The sequence below is a fragment of the Panthera leo genome, chromosome E2, assembly GCF_018350215.1.
Source record: "Panthera leo isolate Ple1 chromosome E2, P.leo_Ple1_pat1.1, whole genome shotgun sequence".
Taxonomy (NCBI): Eukaryota; Metazoa; Chordata; class Mammalia; order Carnivora; family Felidae; genus Panthera; species Panthera leo.
Window position 1 is genome coordinate 43,665,515 of NC_056693.1, and position 12,712 is coordinate 43,678,226.

General features: G+C 48.7%; 1 protein-coding gene across 2 annotated transcripts in view; it reads left to right on the forward strand.

Annotated features, from left to right (window-relative positions):
* Nucleotides 1-9,919: 9,919 nt before the first annotated feature.
* Nucleotides 9,920-12,712, forward strand: part of ZFP90 (ZFP90 zinc finger protein) — a 37,312-nt gene continuing 34,519 nt past the window's right edge. The window contains exons 1-2 of one of the 2 annotated variants that reach the window (XM_042918627.1): nt 9,920-10,525; nt 10,721-10,878. In XM_042918627.1, the coding sequence (XP_042774561.1) occupies nt 10,846-10,878 (33 nt within the window). In that variant the 5' untranslated portion in view covers nt 9,920-10,525; nt 10,721-10,845. The remainder of the gene's footprint in view (nt 10,526-10,720; nt 10,879-12,712) is intronic. The other variant, XM_042918626.1, reaches the window with a different exon arrangement.

Sequence of the window (12,712 nt, forward strand, 5' to 3'; positions counted from 1 at the left end):
GAGCAGTCCAGGCCTCCTGGGAGCTGTTTGGTCACAGGCAGCACCTCCCTGGCGCCAGACCTGAGGCTGCTCATCCATCTCCTGCTTCTGGGCACCCCTCTCTGCAGGTGCGCTCTTGGTTCCTGCTCCCCTCCCAAAACTTGAACTGATACAAACATGACTCTGGGTTCATCTGGTCATGGCACTTGACCCAGTGCTTGGAGAGCCACTATCAACCAAGGAAACCCTCTTCTGGCCCCTTTGTGGAGGGTGTCCAGGGACAGAGTGCCCCAAGCACCTGTGTCAAAGTCCTGGGCAGAGGTAGGGCCACTGTTTGTCAGGAGGTCCCACGTGGAACCTGTCTAGAAAGTATCTGCCCATATTTTAAAGTGGGAGGAGGGATGGAGATTTGGGGGAGGGCTGCTGACACCGCTCATTCCTCACATTGGCACCACTACTGCCTGAACTCCCACCCTAACCCCCGCCTTACTTATCTAATTAAGCCTGACTCAAAAAAATAAATAAAAATAAAATAAAATAAAATAAAATAAAATAAAATAAAATAAACCTGACTCTGCCATTCACTCTTGTGTACCTTTGAGCTCCTTTCTTAATCGCTGATGCCCAAAAGTGGAACAGATAACAAGGGCACTTTCCTTCCAGGGTTGTTATGAGAATCAAATGAGATAAGAGTTCAGAAACATAAACTATTTGGGAAATAATAAAGATAATAGACCTCTTTGGACTAAATGCAGCTGGAAATCATAGAAAATGTAGATGAGTGTAGATTGGAGATATGATCTTATTCTAGAAAGATGAAGTATGTTTTGAATTGACACAAGAGTGAAGTACATTTCATTAAACAAAAAGAAAATAAGGTAATTTATGTGTAGCCCTATAAACATGACTCACAAAATAGAACTATAAAATCATTTGCCTTGCTCTTGGATGAAATATAAGCTAAATTCCCATATGACCTCTTCTTTACCCCTTGGCCTGGCAGTAATTTTCAGCTCTTTCTTCCTCCCAGAGGCTTTCGTGATCAAGCTGTAAAATGACCCCATGCTGTTTCTCTCATGTCAGCAGCCACCTCTGGTCCACTGGAAACATTCACTCATCTTTCGCCCCCATGATCTCTGGCCTTGCAGGCAGACCCCAATGCGGCCCCTCTCCTAGCTGCACTGTGAACACATCTGGCCAGCCTGTCTCCTGCCATTAAGATTTCCCTGCCCTAGTTCGCTGTATCCCTGAACTCCAAAGGACATGTATTGAGCCTTCTGAGTGATCCCACAGAAGCTCCTTTCCCTAAGCTTGAGGTGAGGAACAAGCATCTTTTACTATCACCCTGGAGAAAGGGGATTCACAACCCTAACTCCCCAAATATGTCCACAGAGCCCCGTGCACTGCAAATGCTCAGTAAATGGCAATCATCCCAGCCTTCTGATCCTGCCTCCCAGAGACCTACCTGCCTCTCAATGGCCACTGGGAATTGACTGCCCCTTTCCTGAGCAGTTCTTTTTTTTTTTTTTTTAATCTTTAAACATTTGTTTTATTTTGAGTGGGGGGAGGGGCAGAGAGAGAGAGGGAGACAGTGTATCTGAAGAAGGCTCTGCACTGTTAGCAGAGAGCCCAACGTGGGGCCTGAACTCACAACATGTGAGATCATTCCCTCAGCCAAAGTTGGGCACCTAACGTACTGAAAATAAAGGAATTTTTATTAATTGAGTGCCCCAGAGAAGCTCAAGAGCAGCAACTAGTCTGGAGAGTGCAAGAAACCTCCATTAAGGGGCTCTGTGTTGACAGCTTGGAGCCTGGAGCTTGTTTCAGATTCTGTGTCTCCCTCTCTCTCTGCCCCTCTCCTGCTCATGCCCTGTATCTCTCTGTCTAAAAATAAATAAACATTAAAAAAAATTTTTTTAAGGGGGATTGAGGGGCCCAGGGAAGCTTGGGAGCAGAAATGAGCCTGCTTGAGGATGGGGAACAAAAATTCTAGGCCTAGGGGTAAGGGAAGAGACACCCAGGTGCCCCTTCCTGAGTAGTTCTAAGCCCTAAGTCCCAAAGGCAATTCCAGGTCCCTAAGTGAGACAGTTATTGAGAGGCCAAACTGAGATTCCACTCCAAGCCAAAATATTCCTTTCTGCTCTTTGCCAACTGCCTCCAGGGAGAACAGTATCCCTACCCCTATATTATGAGGATGGATGGACTAGTGAGAAAGAGGAAGATATCCATCCAGCCACAGAAATGTGATGGGTATGGCAGTGTCCCAGGCAAGCACCAAATAATCCCCACGTTGGCTGCTGGCTATTTTGTCCCATTAGGGACTTACTTAGGGAACTTATGAGAGAAGAATTAGGAGGCCCTTGCTCAGTGTGACCAAAGGGACCTCAGGAAGTACCAGGCCTTGAAGTAGAATGAAAACCATGCCCCAGGAAACAGGAGAGGAGGAGACTGGAAGGAGGAAGATAATGAGTGTGGGGAGAAAGGGAGAACCCTGGAGTCAGAGACGCCTTGGGGAAAAACCTTGGGTCTGAGGGTCAACCCAGAATCGCTGAGGGAGGGGTCCATGCTCAATTCTCAGAGTGGCTCAGGAGGAGACAGATGGTCTGGAAGGCCAGGCAGTGCCCCAGGAACATCTACATCAGCAAGCCTATCTCAGATGATTAAAAATGGCAGCAGATAAATTTAACTAAACATGAGTAATGGGGACACAAAGGGGAAGTGAAGAGAAATAGAATATTTTAGCAACATAAGGAAATGAGAAGAAAATGACTTTGCAATGAAATGTCAAACTTCTGTGCCTGGAGGAGATGTAATCTGGTCATTGCAGGCTCAGGGGAGCGGGGGAGTCTGTGGTTATTTCAAGCAAATTTTAATTCACTATAATTTAATAACATATGGCCAAATCCCTTTGGGTTGGTGTCAGGGGATAGAACTGGGATTCAGAGAGTTACCTGGGGTGTTTATTTTCATTGCTTTACAGGAAACTGTGTGATTATTCAACCACCATCCATCCATCCATCCATCCATCCAGAGAGTAAATGTTAAAGCCTGAGGATTAGAAAAACAAAAGATGGGGTGGGGTGGGGGGCCTGGGTGGCTCAGACAGTTAAGCTTCTGACTCTTGATTTCAGCTCAAGTCATGATCTCTCAGTTCATGAGTTTGAGCCCTGCATCAGGCTCTGCTAACAGTGCGGAGCCTGCTTGGGATTCTCTCTCTCCCCTTCTCTCTGAGCCTTGGGTGTATTTTCTCTTGCATTCTCTCTCCCTCTTTCAAAATAAATAAACTTAAAAAATTAATTAAAAAAAAAAAAAGAAAAACAAAAGAGCCCTGCCATCTCCTGCCCCCCCAGGAGACAGACAAGTGAACAGACAGTTACAATATAGGGTCACATTCTAGGCCTAACACTTGCTGTTCATTAGAAGTGTGTGAATTGAATGTATGAATGAAAGGGTGGTTCTGGTAAGGCCAGAAAGGAGTGAACATCAAGCTGGGTCTTGAAGAATGAGTAAGAGTTCATCAGGTGGACAAATAAGTTGTGAGTAGCCCAGGGAGAAGGGACCACATGTGACAAAGGAGGTGGGTTACAGTCATGGAGTTGGAGGAGATCGCCCAGGGAAAGGGGACAGGATAAGAGGAGGAAACAGACAAGGAGACACAAGATCAGTGGGGTTTGGATGGGGAATCACACCCTCAGAAAGGCAGACTCTGAAGACCTCCCAGTCCACCTAAAGCCCACCCTCATGGAAATCTCGACTCCAACCTAGATGCCTATTTACCCTTCCAGCCTCAACTCAGGCATCGTGTCCCCCAAGAAACACTCCTTTCTGACTTAGCCTGGGGTGAGTCCCCTTCCCCATACAGGCTCCTGGTACACCCTGTGCCACCAACCCTGTCACTGCCCATCCCACCCCTACCTATATTGGGTTAGCTTGTCTGTATGCCTGCCCATCTCCCAGTGGAAGGGATCCCCAGCTCTGGTGATACCCCCCAACACTGATGCCTCCCTGGGTTCTAGCCAGGCTGTCCTGTCAATGGTATCCCATCCCAAAGATTATCCATCCAGAAAAGTGGCTCCAAAATCTGAGGCCTAAATCAACGGTTGCTGGGTGGTGTGGCGGAGAGAAAGGTGTTTTAGTTCACACCACATTGGACCTTTCTGCTCCTCTAGAGGGACTCAGGAGTGTCCGAGGTAAGAACTCTTTTTAAGCTCCCAGGACCCTGGCTGGAGGGGGTGGGTAGTTAGGACTTCTGGGCCTGGGGAAACAAAGTCACAGAAGCCTGGCCCCAAGGCAGAGAACCCAGAAGTGCTAAAGAGGTCAGGTCCGGGCCTAGCAGTAGAGGAACAGGTAGCCAGCCACCTCCCTGAACACAGCTGCCCCCAATACATGGCCAGAGGGAAATGATAGAGCTGCAGGTGCCCTGGATGCCCTGGTTGCTAGGCGGCAACCAAGGCTGTAGCAGCCGGCAGGTCACCATGGTAACGGCAGGGCCTGTCTCCCGCATTAGCCCTCTAGACCTGTGCCTTTGTGCCGGGAGGTTCAGGAAACGCCCAAGGTGTGGGGTCCCAGATGCTAGCGGATGTGTGGCAGTCAGCTCCTGGCAAAGGCCCAGGCAGGTCGAAGACCCAGCTGATTTTAACTTCCACGTTTTCTCACCTCCCAGCGGGTCACACCTATGCAGTTTGAGCCAGGCATAACAGTTGTAGGGGAAAAATAAAATTTGGCTTTGGATCAGCCACACCAGATCTTTCATTTTCCAGATGAAATAGAACCCAGAGAAGGAAAGACACTTGTTGGTGACAATACAACTGCAGTCCTTCAAATAAGGCTGAATAGAAAATGGAAAAGAAGAAAATGATGCAAATGACCAAAAACCTAATCTAGAATGTGTTCTGTTTTTTAATTACCATTTTAAAATTTAAATTGTTTTAGGGGCCCTTGGGTGACTCAGTTGGTTAAGCGTTCAAGTTGGGCTCAGGTCATGATCTCACAGTTCTTTTCTTCTTCTTTTTAATGTTTATTTATTTTTGAGAGAGAGAGTGAGAGAGTGCAAGTGGGGTAGGGGCAGAGAGAGAGGGAGACACAGAATCTGGAGCAGGCTCCAGGCTCTGAGCTGTCAGCACAAGAGCCTAACGCTGGGCTTGAACTCAGGAGAGCTGTGAGATCAGGACCTGAGCCGAAGTTGGATGCTTAACGGACTGAGCCACCCAGGCTCCCCATGATCTCACAGTTCTTGAGTTAAAGCCCCACATCGGGCGGGCTCACTGCTGTCAACATGAGCCTGCTTCAAATTCTGTCTCCCCCTCTCCGCCCCGCTCTCGCTCATGTGCTCTCTTTCTCAAAAATAAAAATAAATTGAAAATTTAAATTGTTTTAAACCCCAGCATTCACCTGATTCACACAATGTGAAGCTCAGTTGGTTGGGCTTCTGACTCTTGATTTTCGCTCAGGTTATAATCTCACGGTTGTGAGACTGAGCCCCATGCTTGGGATTCTCTCTCTTTCTCTCTCAATATTAAGTAAATAAATAAATAAACATTTTTAAAAAACCAGCCCAATGCCACATGTAAGTTATGAATCTCCTTCAGCTGATCATATGCAGCTTTGTCTTCCTGTGCCATTTTCTTTCTTCTCCAACTAGTGTCTTTCCCTCTCTGGGCTTCTATTTCATCCTTAAAAGGAAGAAGCTGGTCTAGCTGATCTCAGAGCCCATTACTCTTTTTAATAAAGCAAAGCCTTCGTTTCATAAACTCAGCCAGGTTAACTGGGCACACGTTTATTGGGCATGCAAGTGAGCAAGATCCACTTGTGGCTACAGTCCAGTTGGGGCTACAGTCCACAGATGTCTCTGGAACTGGGCTCCTGGCAGGCTTAGTCTAAGGGCAGCCTAACTCAGGTCCCTTGGACTCATATATCTGGTTGTAATGTTAGAGAACGTTAGCCATGAACAAAAATTACCTTGTTGAGAATAATTTCAAGTTAATTAACTTGCAAGTTTATTTTAAAAACAAAAACTCAGAAACACGGTTAATCAAGAAGTATAATATAATCTTGTTTATTTCTAACACCTCATCCGTTCTCTGCCCTCCTTCCATATTCTGTCCTTGGCTCATTTTGTCCACTTCTTGGTCTCTAAGAAGTGTCCCTGTGTTTGTCCAGAAAAGCCCTCAGATGCCGTTTGCATCTTGGATCTCCAGGTAGGATCAATCTTCCCACACAACTAACCACATCTCACAGTCATTGAACACCCTTGTCTCAGATAACAGAGGTATCTGAGGAAAACCTTCCTTGAGTAGACATTTTTCATGACTCCAAACCCGGGGAGAGAATGGGACCAGGCCACACTGCCAGGGCAAAGATGAGATGCCAGGATACACTTAAGGCACCACTGAGACATAAGGAGACTTGATAAACAAGGAGCAAGCGACAGGGAGAGCAAGATGGCTGAGCCAGAAGCCAAAATGAGGTTGATAAGGGACCAAGAAGCAAGCTGAGGGCCCAGCACAAGCTAGCACGCCTGTGGGATATGTGTGACATTCCTCAGGCATTCCTGGCTGCCCAAGGTCAAAGGAAAGGACAGAAACAAATGGTTAAACTGATAGAGTCTCCATTGGTTTACAAATATCTTAGTAAATTACAAGGAAAAGGCAATCTTATCAATAGCCTAATCTCCAGAAACCTATAGACTCAGTTTCCTGGAGCCCAACATCACCTTCCCCTCCATAGTGATGTGGGGAACAAGGGCAAGAAGGACATGGCATATAAAATTAAATTTCCTTATAACCTACAGCCCATTGACAACTACTTGAGGTAGGCAGAGTAAAGCTTTCTCCAGGAACTCCCTACTGTCTTAATGTTAATGCTTTGCTAAAGGGAAAAACAACCTTAGCTTGACAATAGCTAGGCCTCCAGTAATCTGTGAGTCTTTAGCATCTGGAAAATCCCTTTAAGAAACTTCCTCTTTTTTTTAATCAAAAAAATATTTTTTTAATGTTTATTTATTCTTGACAGAAAGGGGGGGGGGGAGAGGGCAGAGAGAGAGGGAAATACAGAATCTGAAGCAGTCTCCAGGCCCGGGGCTCGAAATAACAAACCACGAGATCATGACCTGAGCCAACCTGAGCTGAAGTGAGAGGCTTAACCAAATGAACCACCCAGGTGCCTCTAAGAAAGTTCCTCTCGACTTTACCTCCCCCAGTCCCATAGTATATAACCAGCCATTCTTCACAACCCCAGTGCAACTCTTCCTGCCCAGGGGTCCTGTCTCTGTGCTTTAATAAAATCACCTTTTTGCACCAAAGACGACTTCAAGAATTCTTTCTTGGCTGTCAGTTCCGAACCCCACCATCACCCCAAAACCACATCAAGGTCTCCTGACACCTGGCTCTTGTGACCTGTGGGGACTACATTGCCCTTGAGGCGACACCACTCGGGTCCAGCCTGAGTAGCTAGCTGCAGCTGAGTCTGGAGCAAGAGCTGAGTCTTCAGCTCAGCCCAGAGTAGCAGGAGACCACCAGGGAGGTTTTGTGAGGAAATAGAGGGCAGCGGGGGCTCAGGGAATGAGGGCTACATAGGTGTTAAGTGAAATTTTGTTGAATTGAAAAACATTTTCTGGGCCGTATGGAGGAAGCTTGACTTGAGGGTGGGCGGTTGGCAGGGTCGGCAATGGTCCGGAAGCTGTCAAATTAATGTTCTCAATATTTGTATGCAGAAAACTTTACAGGAGTAGAGGGTCCTAGTGGCCAGCAGGTGGCGCTAGAGCCCCAGCGCTCTGCGGACTGACCCCTTAAGTTCCAAACTTAAAGCAGGTGTTGGTCGATGTGAGCGAGAGGACCTGGGCGCTGAGAACTCGCTTCCCTTCGTGTCCGACTCGAAGGTCGGCTTCAGATCTGGCAGTGGGTGGCTGAAGCTACACAGCCTCCACTCAGCGCCTCATTCGTGTCCTGCCAGCCCGGGAATGCAGGGAAGACAGGGGACCCGAGTTCACTGTTGGTTCAGGAATCGCTGGTTCTCTGGCTTAACAGGGTAGGATCTGGACGAGCTACCTTCGTCAAGTCCCCCCCCCCCCCCCCCCCCCCCCCCCGCCTTTTTGCTCACGAATTTTCTTGGAAACGAGAGGGTGGAACAGTTTAATGAACATTTTAAGGGACTGGAACTTAGATATTCTTGTGCTGTGGGGAAGGCCCCAGCCAGAAGCCTTGGACCCACGGCGGGCTAAGTGAGGAATTGAAGGTCAAATCCACGTGGATATTAAAGACAGAGAAGGCAATATGGAAGGCATTTGGCATTAACGACGGGTCTTCTCGCCTCTATCGTGGCTGGGACAAAAACCCGCTGAATACAGCATTATTAGTCGCTTCCCCAGCACAGGGGCAGCCTCTTGCCCACCGTGTAGCGGGGACGTGAGAGGCTTTGGAGCACCACTCGGGCACCTGGTGGCCCCCGCCGATGTCCCTGGCCCAGCCCCCGTGCCCCGGGACCTCAACTGAACCTGCGAGTTGGTCTTTTCAGCTCCGGGACTCCGAGTACGGAGCAGACACCTCGGAGGCGGTTGTCATGGAAACAGGAGGCTCGGAGAAGAATGTTACTCTCCACTGGCTGGAAAACAGGTTAGCGCCACGCCCCACGCCTGAGAGGTTGCCATCAACCCTAAGGTGTGCACTGGCCTAGGAGGAACTGGCCAGCTTGCTGTCTTCTCCGTGCGGCTGGACGACATCAACCCACCTGGCCACCGTCGTGACCTTCAGCGGCAGAGCCTGCCGGGTAGGGCCGCACTTCCCCCTGAGAGGAGCCTGTGGCTCCCATCTCGATGCCCCACCCTTGGCCTTCCTGGCCAGAGGGCATCCTTGAAAGGAAAGTAAGAGACCATGGAAAACAAAGTTCAACTTTGCCTTATTTGCAAAAGTCTTCCAGGTGAGAGCTGGCTCTAGTGCTCCACCTACAACTCTTAAAAAAAATTTTTTTTTTAATGTTTATTTATTTTTGAGAGAGACGGAGCCAGAATGTGAGTGGGTTAGGGGCAGAGTGAGAGGGAGACACAGAACTCGAAGCAGCCTCCAGGCTCCCAGCTGTCAGCACAGAGCCTGACCCGGGGCTCAAACTCAAAAGCGGTGAGATCATGACCCTAGTCGAAGTCGGAGGTTCAACCAACTGAGCCACCCAGGCGCCCCTCCACCTACCACTCTTAAGTTGTTACTTTTGCTTCGTTTTTGATTTCAGTGTATCTTACCAATTTTCAGTGCATTGGTGTATTTTAAAAGGTTTTAAAACGATTTCATCCAGCATTAAAGTTGCTTAGCTACACTGGGAGAAACGTAAGTGCATTTGTGAGATTCTTAGAGTAAATCAACTGATATCTGACTTGGGAGATCTGGCTCTTGCTTCAACCTCTTCCAACCTCCTCAGCAACTTTTCACACCCAGTAATGTTGTGAGCTGCACCCCTCTCACTCCCTTAGAGCTAAAGCCCAGTTGTTTTCCAGTGTATCCACTTACTACGCAATGAGAATTCAGGCTGCTCTCCTTACACCCGGCCTCTTCTCTAACTCCCTTTCTCTTGCTCTGGCAGGCATTGGGGGTAGTTTATGTAACCTCCCCTTTTCCTGGGAACATGCCATTATGAGGAATTGTTTTCTTTCCCATTCCAGTCTCTTCATAGAACCTGGGAAAGGGGTTGTGTCCAGGCAACGGTTAATAGCAATAGGGCAAAAATTCAGCACCTGGCCCCCCTTTTATAAGACCTGATGATGTCTCGTCTCAAATGTTTGGTCTTTCTTTAGAATGAAGAAGAATTAAGTCCTCAGCTGATTCCGGGTTACCAATTCTGGGACAAAAGGAAAAGTTTCTCTTATCCTCTCGGAGCAATAAGTGACTCAAGTATCTTAGTCATAGTAAGTGTGATCTGGGGAATCATTGTTTAAACCTTCCGTAGTGACCCGTGGGTGAAGATGGCATAGAAGAGGAAAAGGAAGTAGCATCTTGTGATGAATATGCAACGTTGCCCCACTCGCTTAACTGTCTAATTCCTGTAGCTGAAGTCAGTACCTTGATATGTTTACGTTTTTATTGTTGGCCTCGTCCACAGGAGTGCACGCTAGCTCCCCGAAAGCAGGGTCTTTTCTTTCCGATCTACCGCTGAATCTCGCCCCTAGCAACATGCCCCAAACAGAGGAGGTGCTCAGTGACTATTATTGGAATAAACGGACGCACGAGTACCCAAGCCACACTGCCGACCCCACCACAGTGGCCCAAAAGTGGCGAAGAGCCCTCCCAGGCTGCCTCTATGGGACCCACACGCGGAGGCCTCTGGGAAGTGTAGTCGGCCGCTGCCCGGGAGTTGCGGGAGTGAGCCTCCGCGTGCGCAAGCGCACTTCCGTCTCTGCCCCGCCGCTGCGGCCATTGTCCGGCCCCAGTGCGGCTGAGGCCGCTTTGGGCCGTCCCTCCGCACATCAGCATTGGAGAGGACGGACCCTGCAGCAGGTGTAGGAGGAGCTGGCCCGAGCCCTGCGTGGGCCCGAGGTCGTGAAATCCGGAGTCCCCAGGAAGCGGTAATTCCGAGTGCGCGGGTCCAGGCGGCACCTCCCACGGGTTTGGCTTGTATCCGCCGGGCCGCGCCCACCATCCTGCGGATGGGCCTGGGCGTGGCCAGAGGAGGTGTCCCGGACGCGGCGACCCTTTAATTTGGGGGTGGGGGAACGGCAGGCCCAGACGCTGTCCGCGCAGCCCCTTTTCCCTCTCCACAGAGAACTGGCTGAGGGGCAGAGGCGGGCGCGGCACGGCGGTGAGGGGTCGGCGGTTGCAGCCGGGTGAGTGGGCCCTGTCCTCTCTCCCCAGCCCCAGTCTGGAAGCCGACCCCGGCGTGGCAGGCATGGCTCCGAGGCCTCCGATGGCCGCGCCCCAGGTGAGCAGCGGGTTTCACACTACCCCAGGGCGTCCCATCCAGCGAGGCCCCTGGGGCAGGTTTAGAGCGGTCATTGTTCTCCGCCTGAGCGACTCCCTTTCCTAGCTCGGTCTTCGCCTCTGAGCTTCCCAGCCTTGCGAAAACCCAAGATGTCCAGAGCTGGGAGGAGCGGGCTTCCCAAAAGGAGGGGACCAGGTGCGGTTCTGCTGGAGGAGTTAAGAGTGAACATGTTGGGAAGTGTCACTGTTGAGAGTCCTGAGTGCCAAGCCAATTCCTTGAACTCTTGTCAAGGAATGGAGAGGGTCACAGGATAGACAACTGTAGAGGAGGAAGTAACTGTTAGTGAGTGAAGGAGAGAGGAGCCCCAGTCTGCGACCCAGGGGCCATAAAGAGACCTTAAGGAGCCGAAGAAGCTTGGTCAGGATTTGCGTAGGAAGAGGCTGGAGATAGGCTTTCTTGGGCCCAGAGGAAAAAACAGAACAAGAAGGACCTGTCCCATTACTTTTTGTGTACTTTTCTGCTTTAACAAAGGTATAATAGTGCACAGCCCAGGCGTCCAGCCTTCAGCTTTCATTAATTTTATGAAGCTGATTTCTCAACTCATTTATTCTTGTGAGGGAGGAGGCGTTGTCTAGAAGCATCACAACTCTGAGGTTATCCATTGATCCGCATAGAGTATATCCATGAAAATATAACAAGTTTCAGATGGTATTTTAATCTACACTCTCTTTAGAATTAAGGAAAAATCACAGATTCTAGCTGTTGAGTGTTTTAGACTATCAGGATCAATCCAGGAATGTCTGGCTGCCTCACTTGGTGGAGCATGTGAGTCTTGATCTCTGGGTTGTGAGTTCAAGCCCCACACTGGGTGTAGAGATTACTTAAAAGTAGAATAAAAAAAAAAATCAATCCAGATAAAAATACTGACTAATAATGTCATTTAAAAGCAGTTTACTGTAAATTAAACACACACAGTATGTATAATGCCTTTATATCTTTTACTTCTTGTTATATGTTTTTGCTTTATAAGGGTGAGCCTTAAGGAGGAAGACAAGTAACACTAGTACAAGACAGTTGTTTGGTTTGAGGTGAGCCAGAGCAAATCACTGGTCATCAGTGCATTTCCATAGAAAGTGTTTCCTCAGCAGGCTGTGAGAATTAGAATCACTTAACACACTTAACATTTCATGGGGGTGATGATCCAAGGTAGAGTGATAATCCTTTCCATAAGGGTTGCCTTTTTAATGGTGGAAGTGGATTTGTGTTCTGAGCAGTGAATTTAGGGACTGCTTTAAACAACACTTTCAAAGCTTTGTTCCCTAAATACTCTAGTTCAGTTATATTCTCATGGAATGGCCTGACAGTCCACTTGGGTTACCTAACCCAGGTTGCAGGTGATGACCGTGGATAAAGGACAGGATAAAGGACAGGACAAGGGACTCTACAAAGGGGGCTTTTTAGGCAGAAATTTCCCTTTGTCGGAGGTTCCCTTTCTCTGAGCTTGGCCCTCCGGGAATGCAAGAGATGAGTAATTGAGTCATGTGACTGTTTATCCAGGAGGTTAACTGAGTGGGGGAAGCATCTGGCAGAAGTATATAGTACCAGAGAGGTGGTGTCAGGTGTTGTCTCAGAGGTCCAGAGGCTGCTGTGAGTACAGAGAGGGGAGAGGGAATTCTGCTTGTGGGAAAGAGTGAGTGGAGATGTCACTTGAATAGGAGCAGAGTCCAACAAGTGAAAATGAAGGGGGTGGAGATAGAGCCAATTGACTGTGGGTCAGGGCATTGGGAGGCCAGAAGATGAAGGGCATGTTCACAAAACCGTTGTTCTTTGTGAC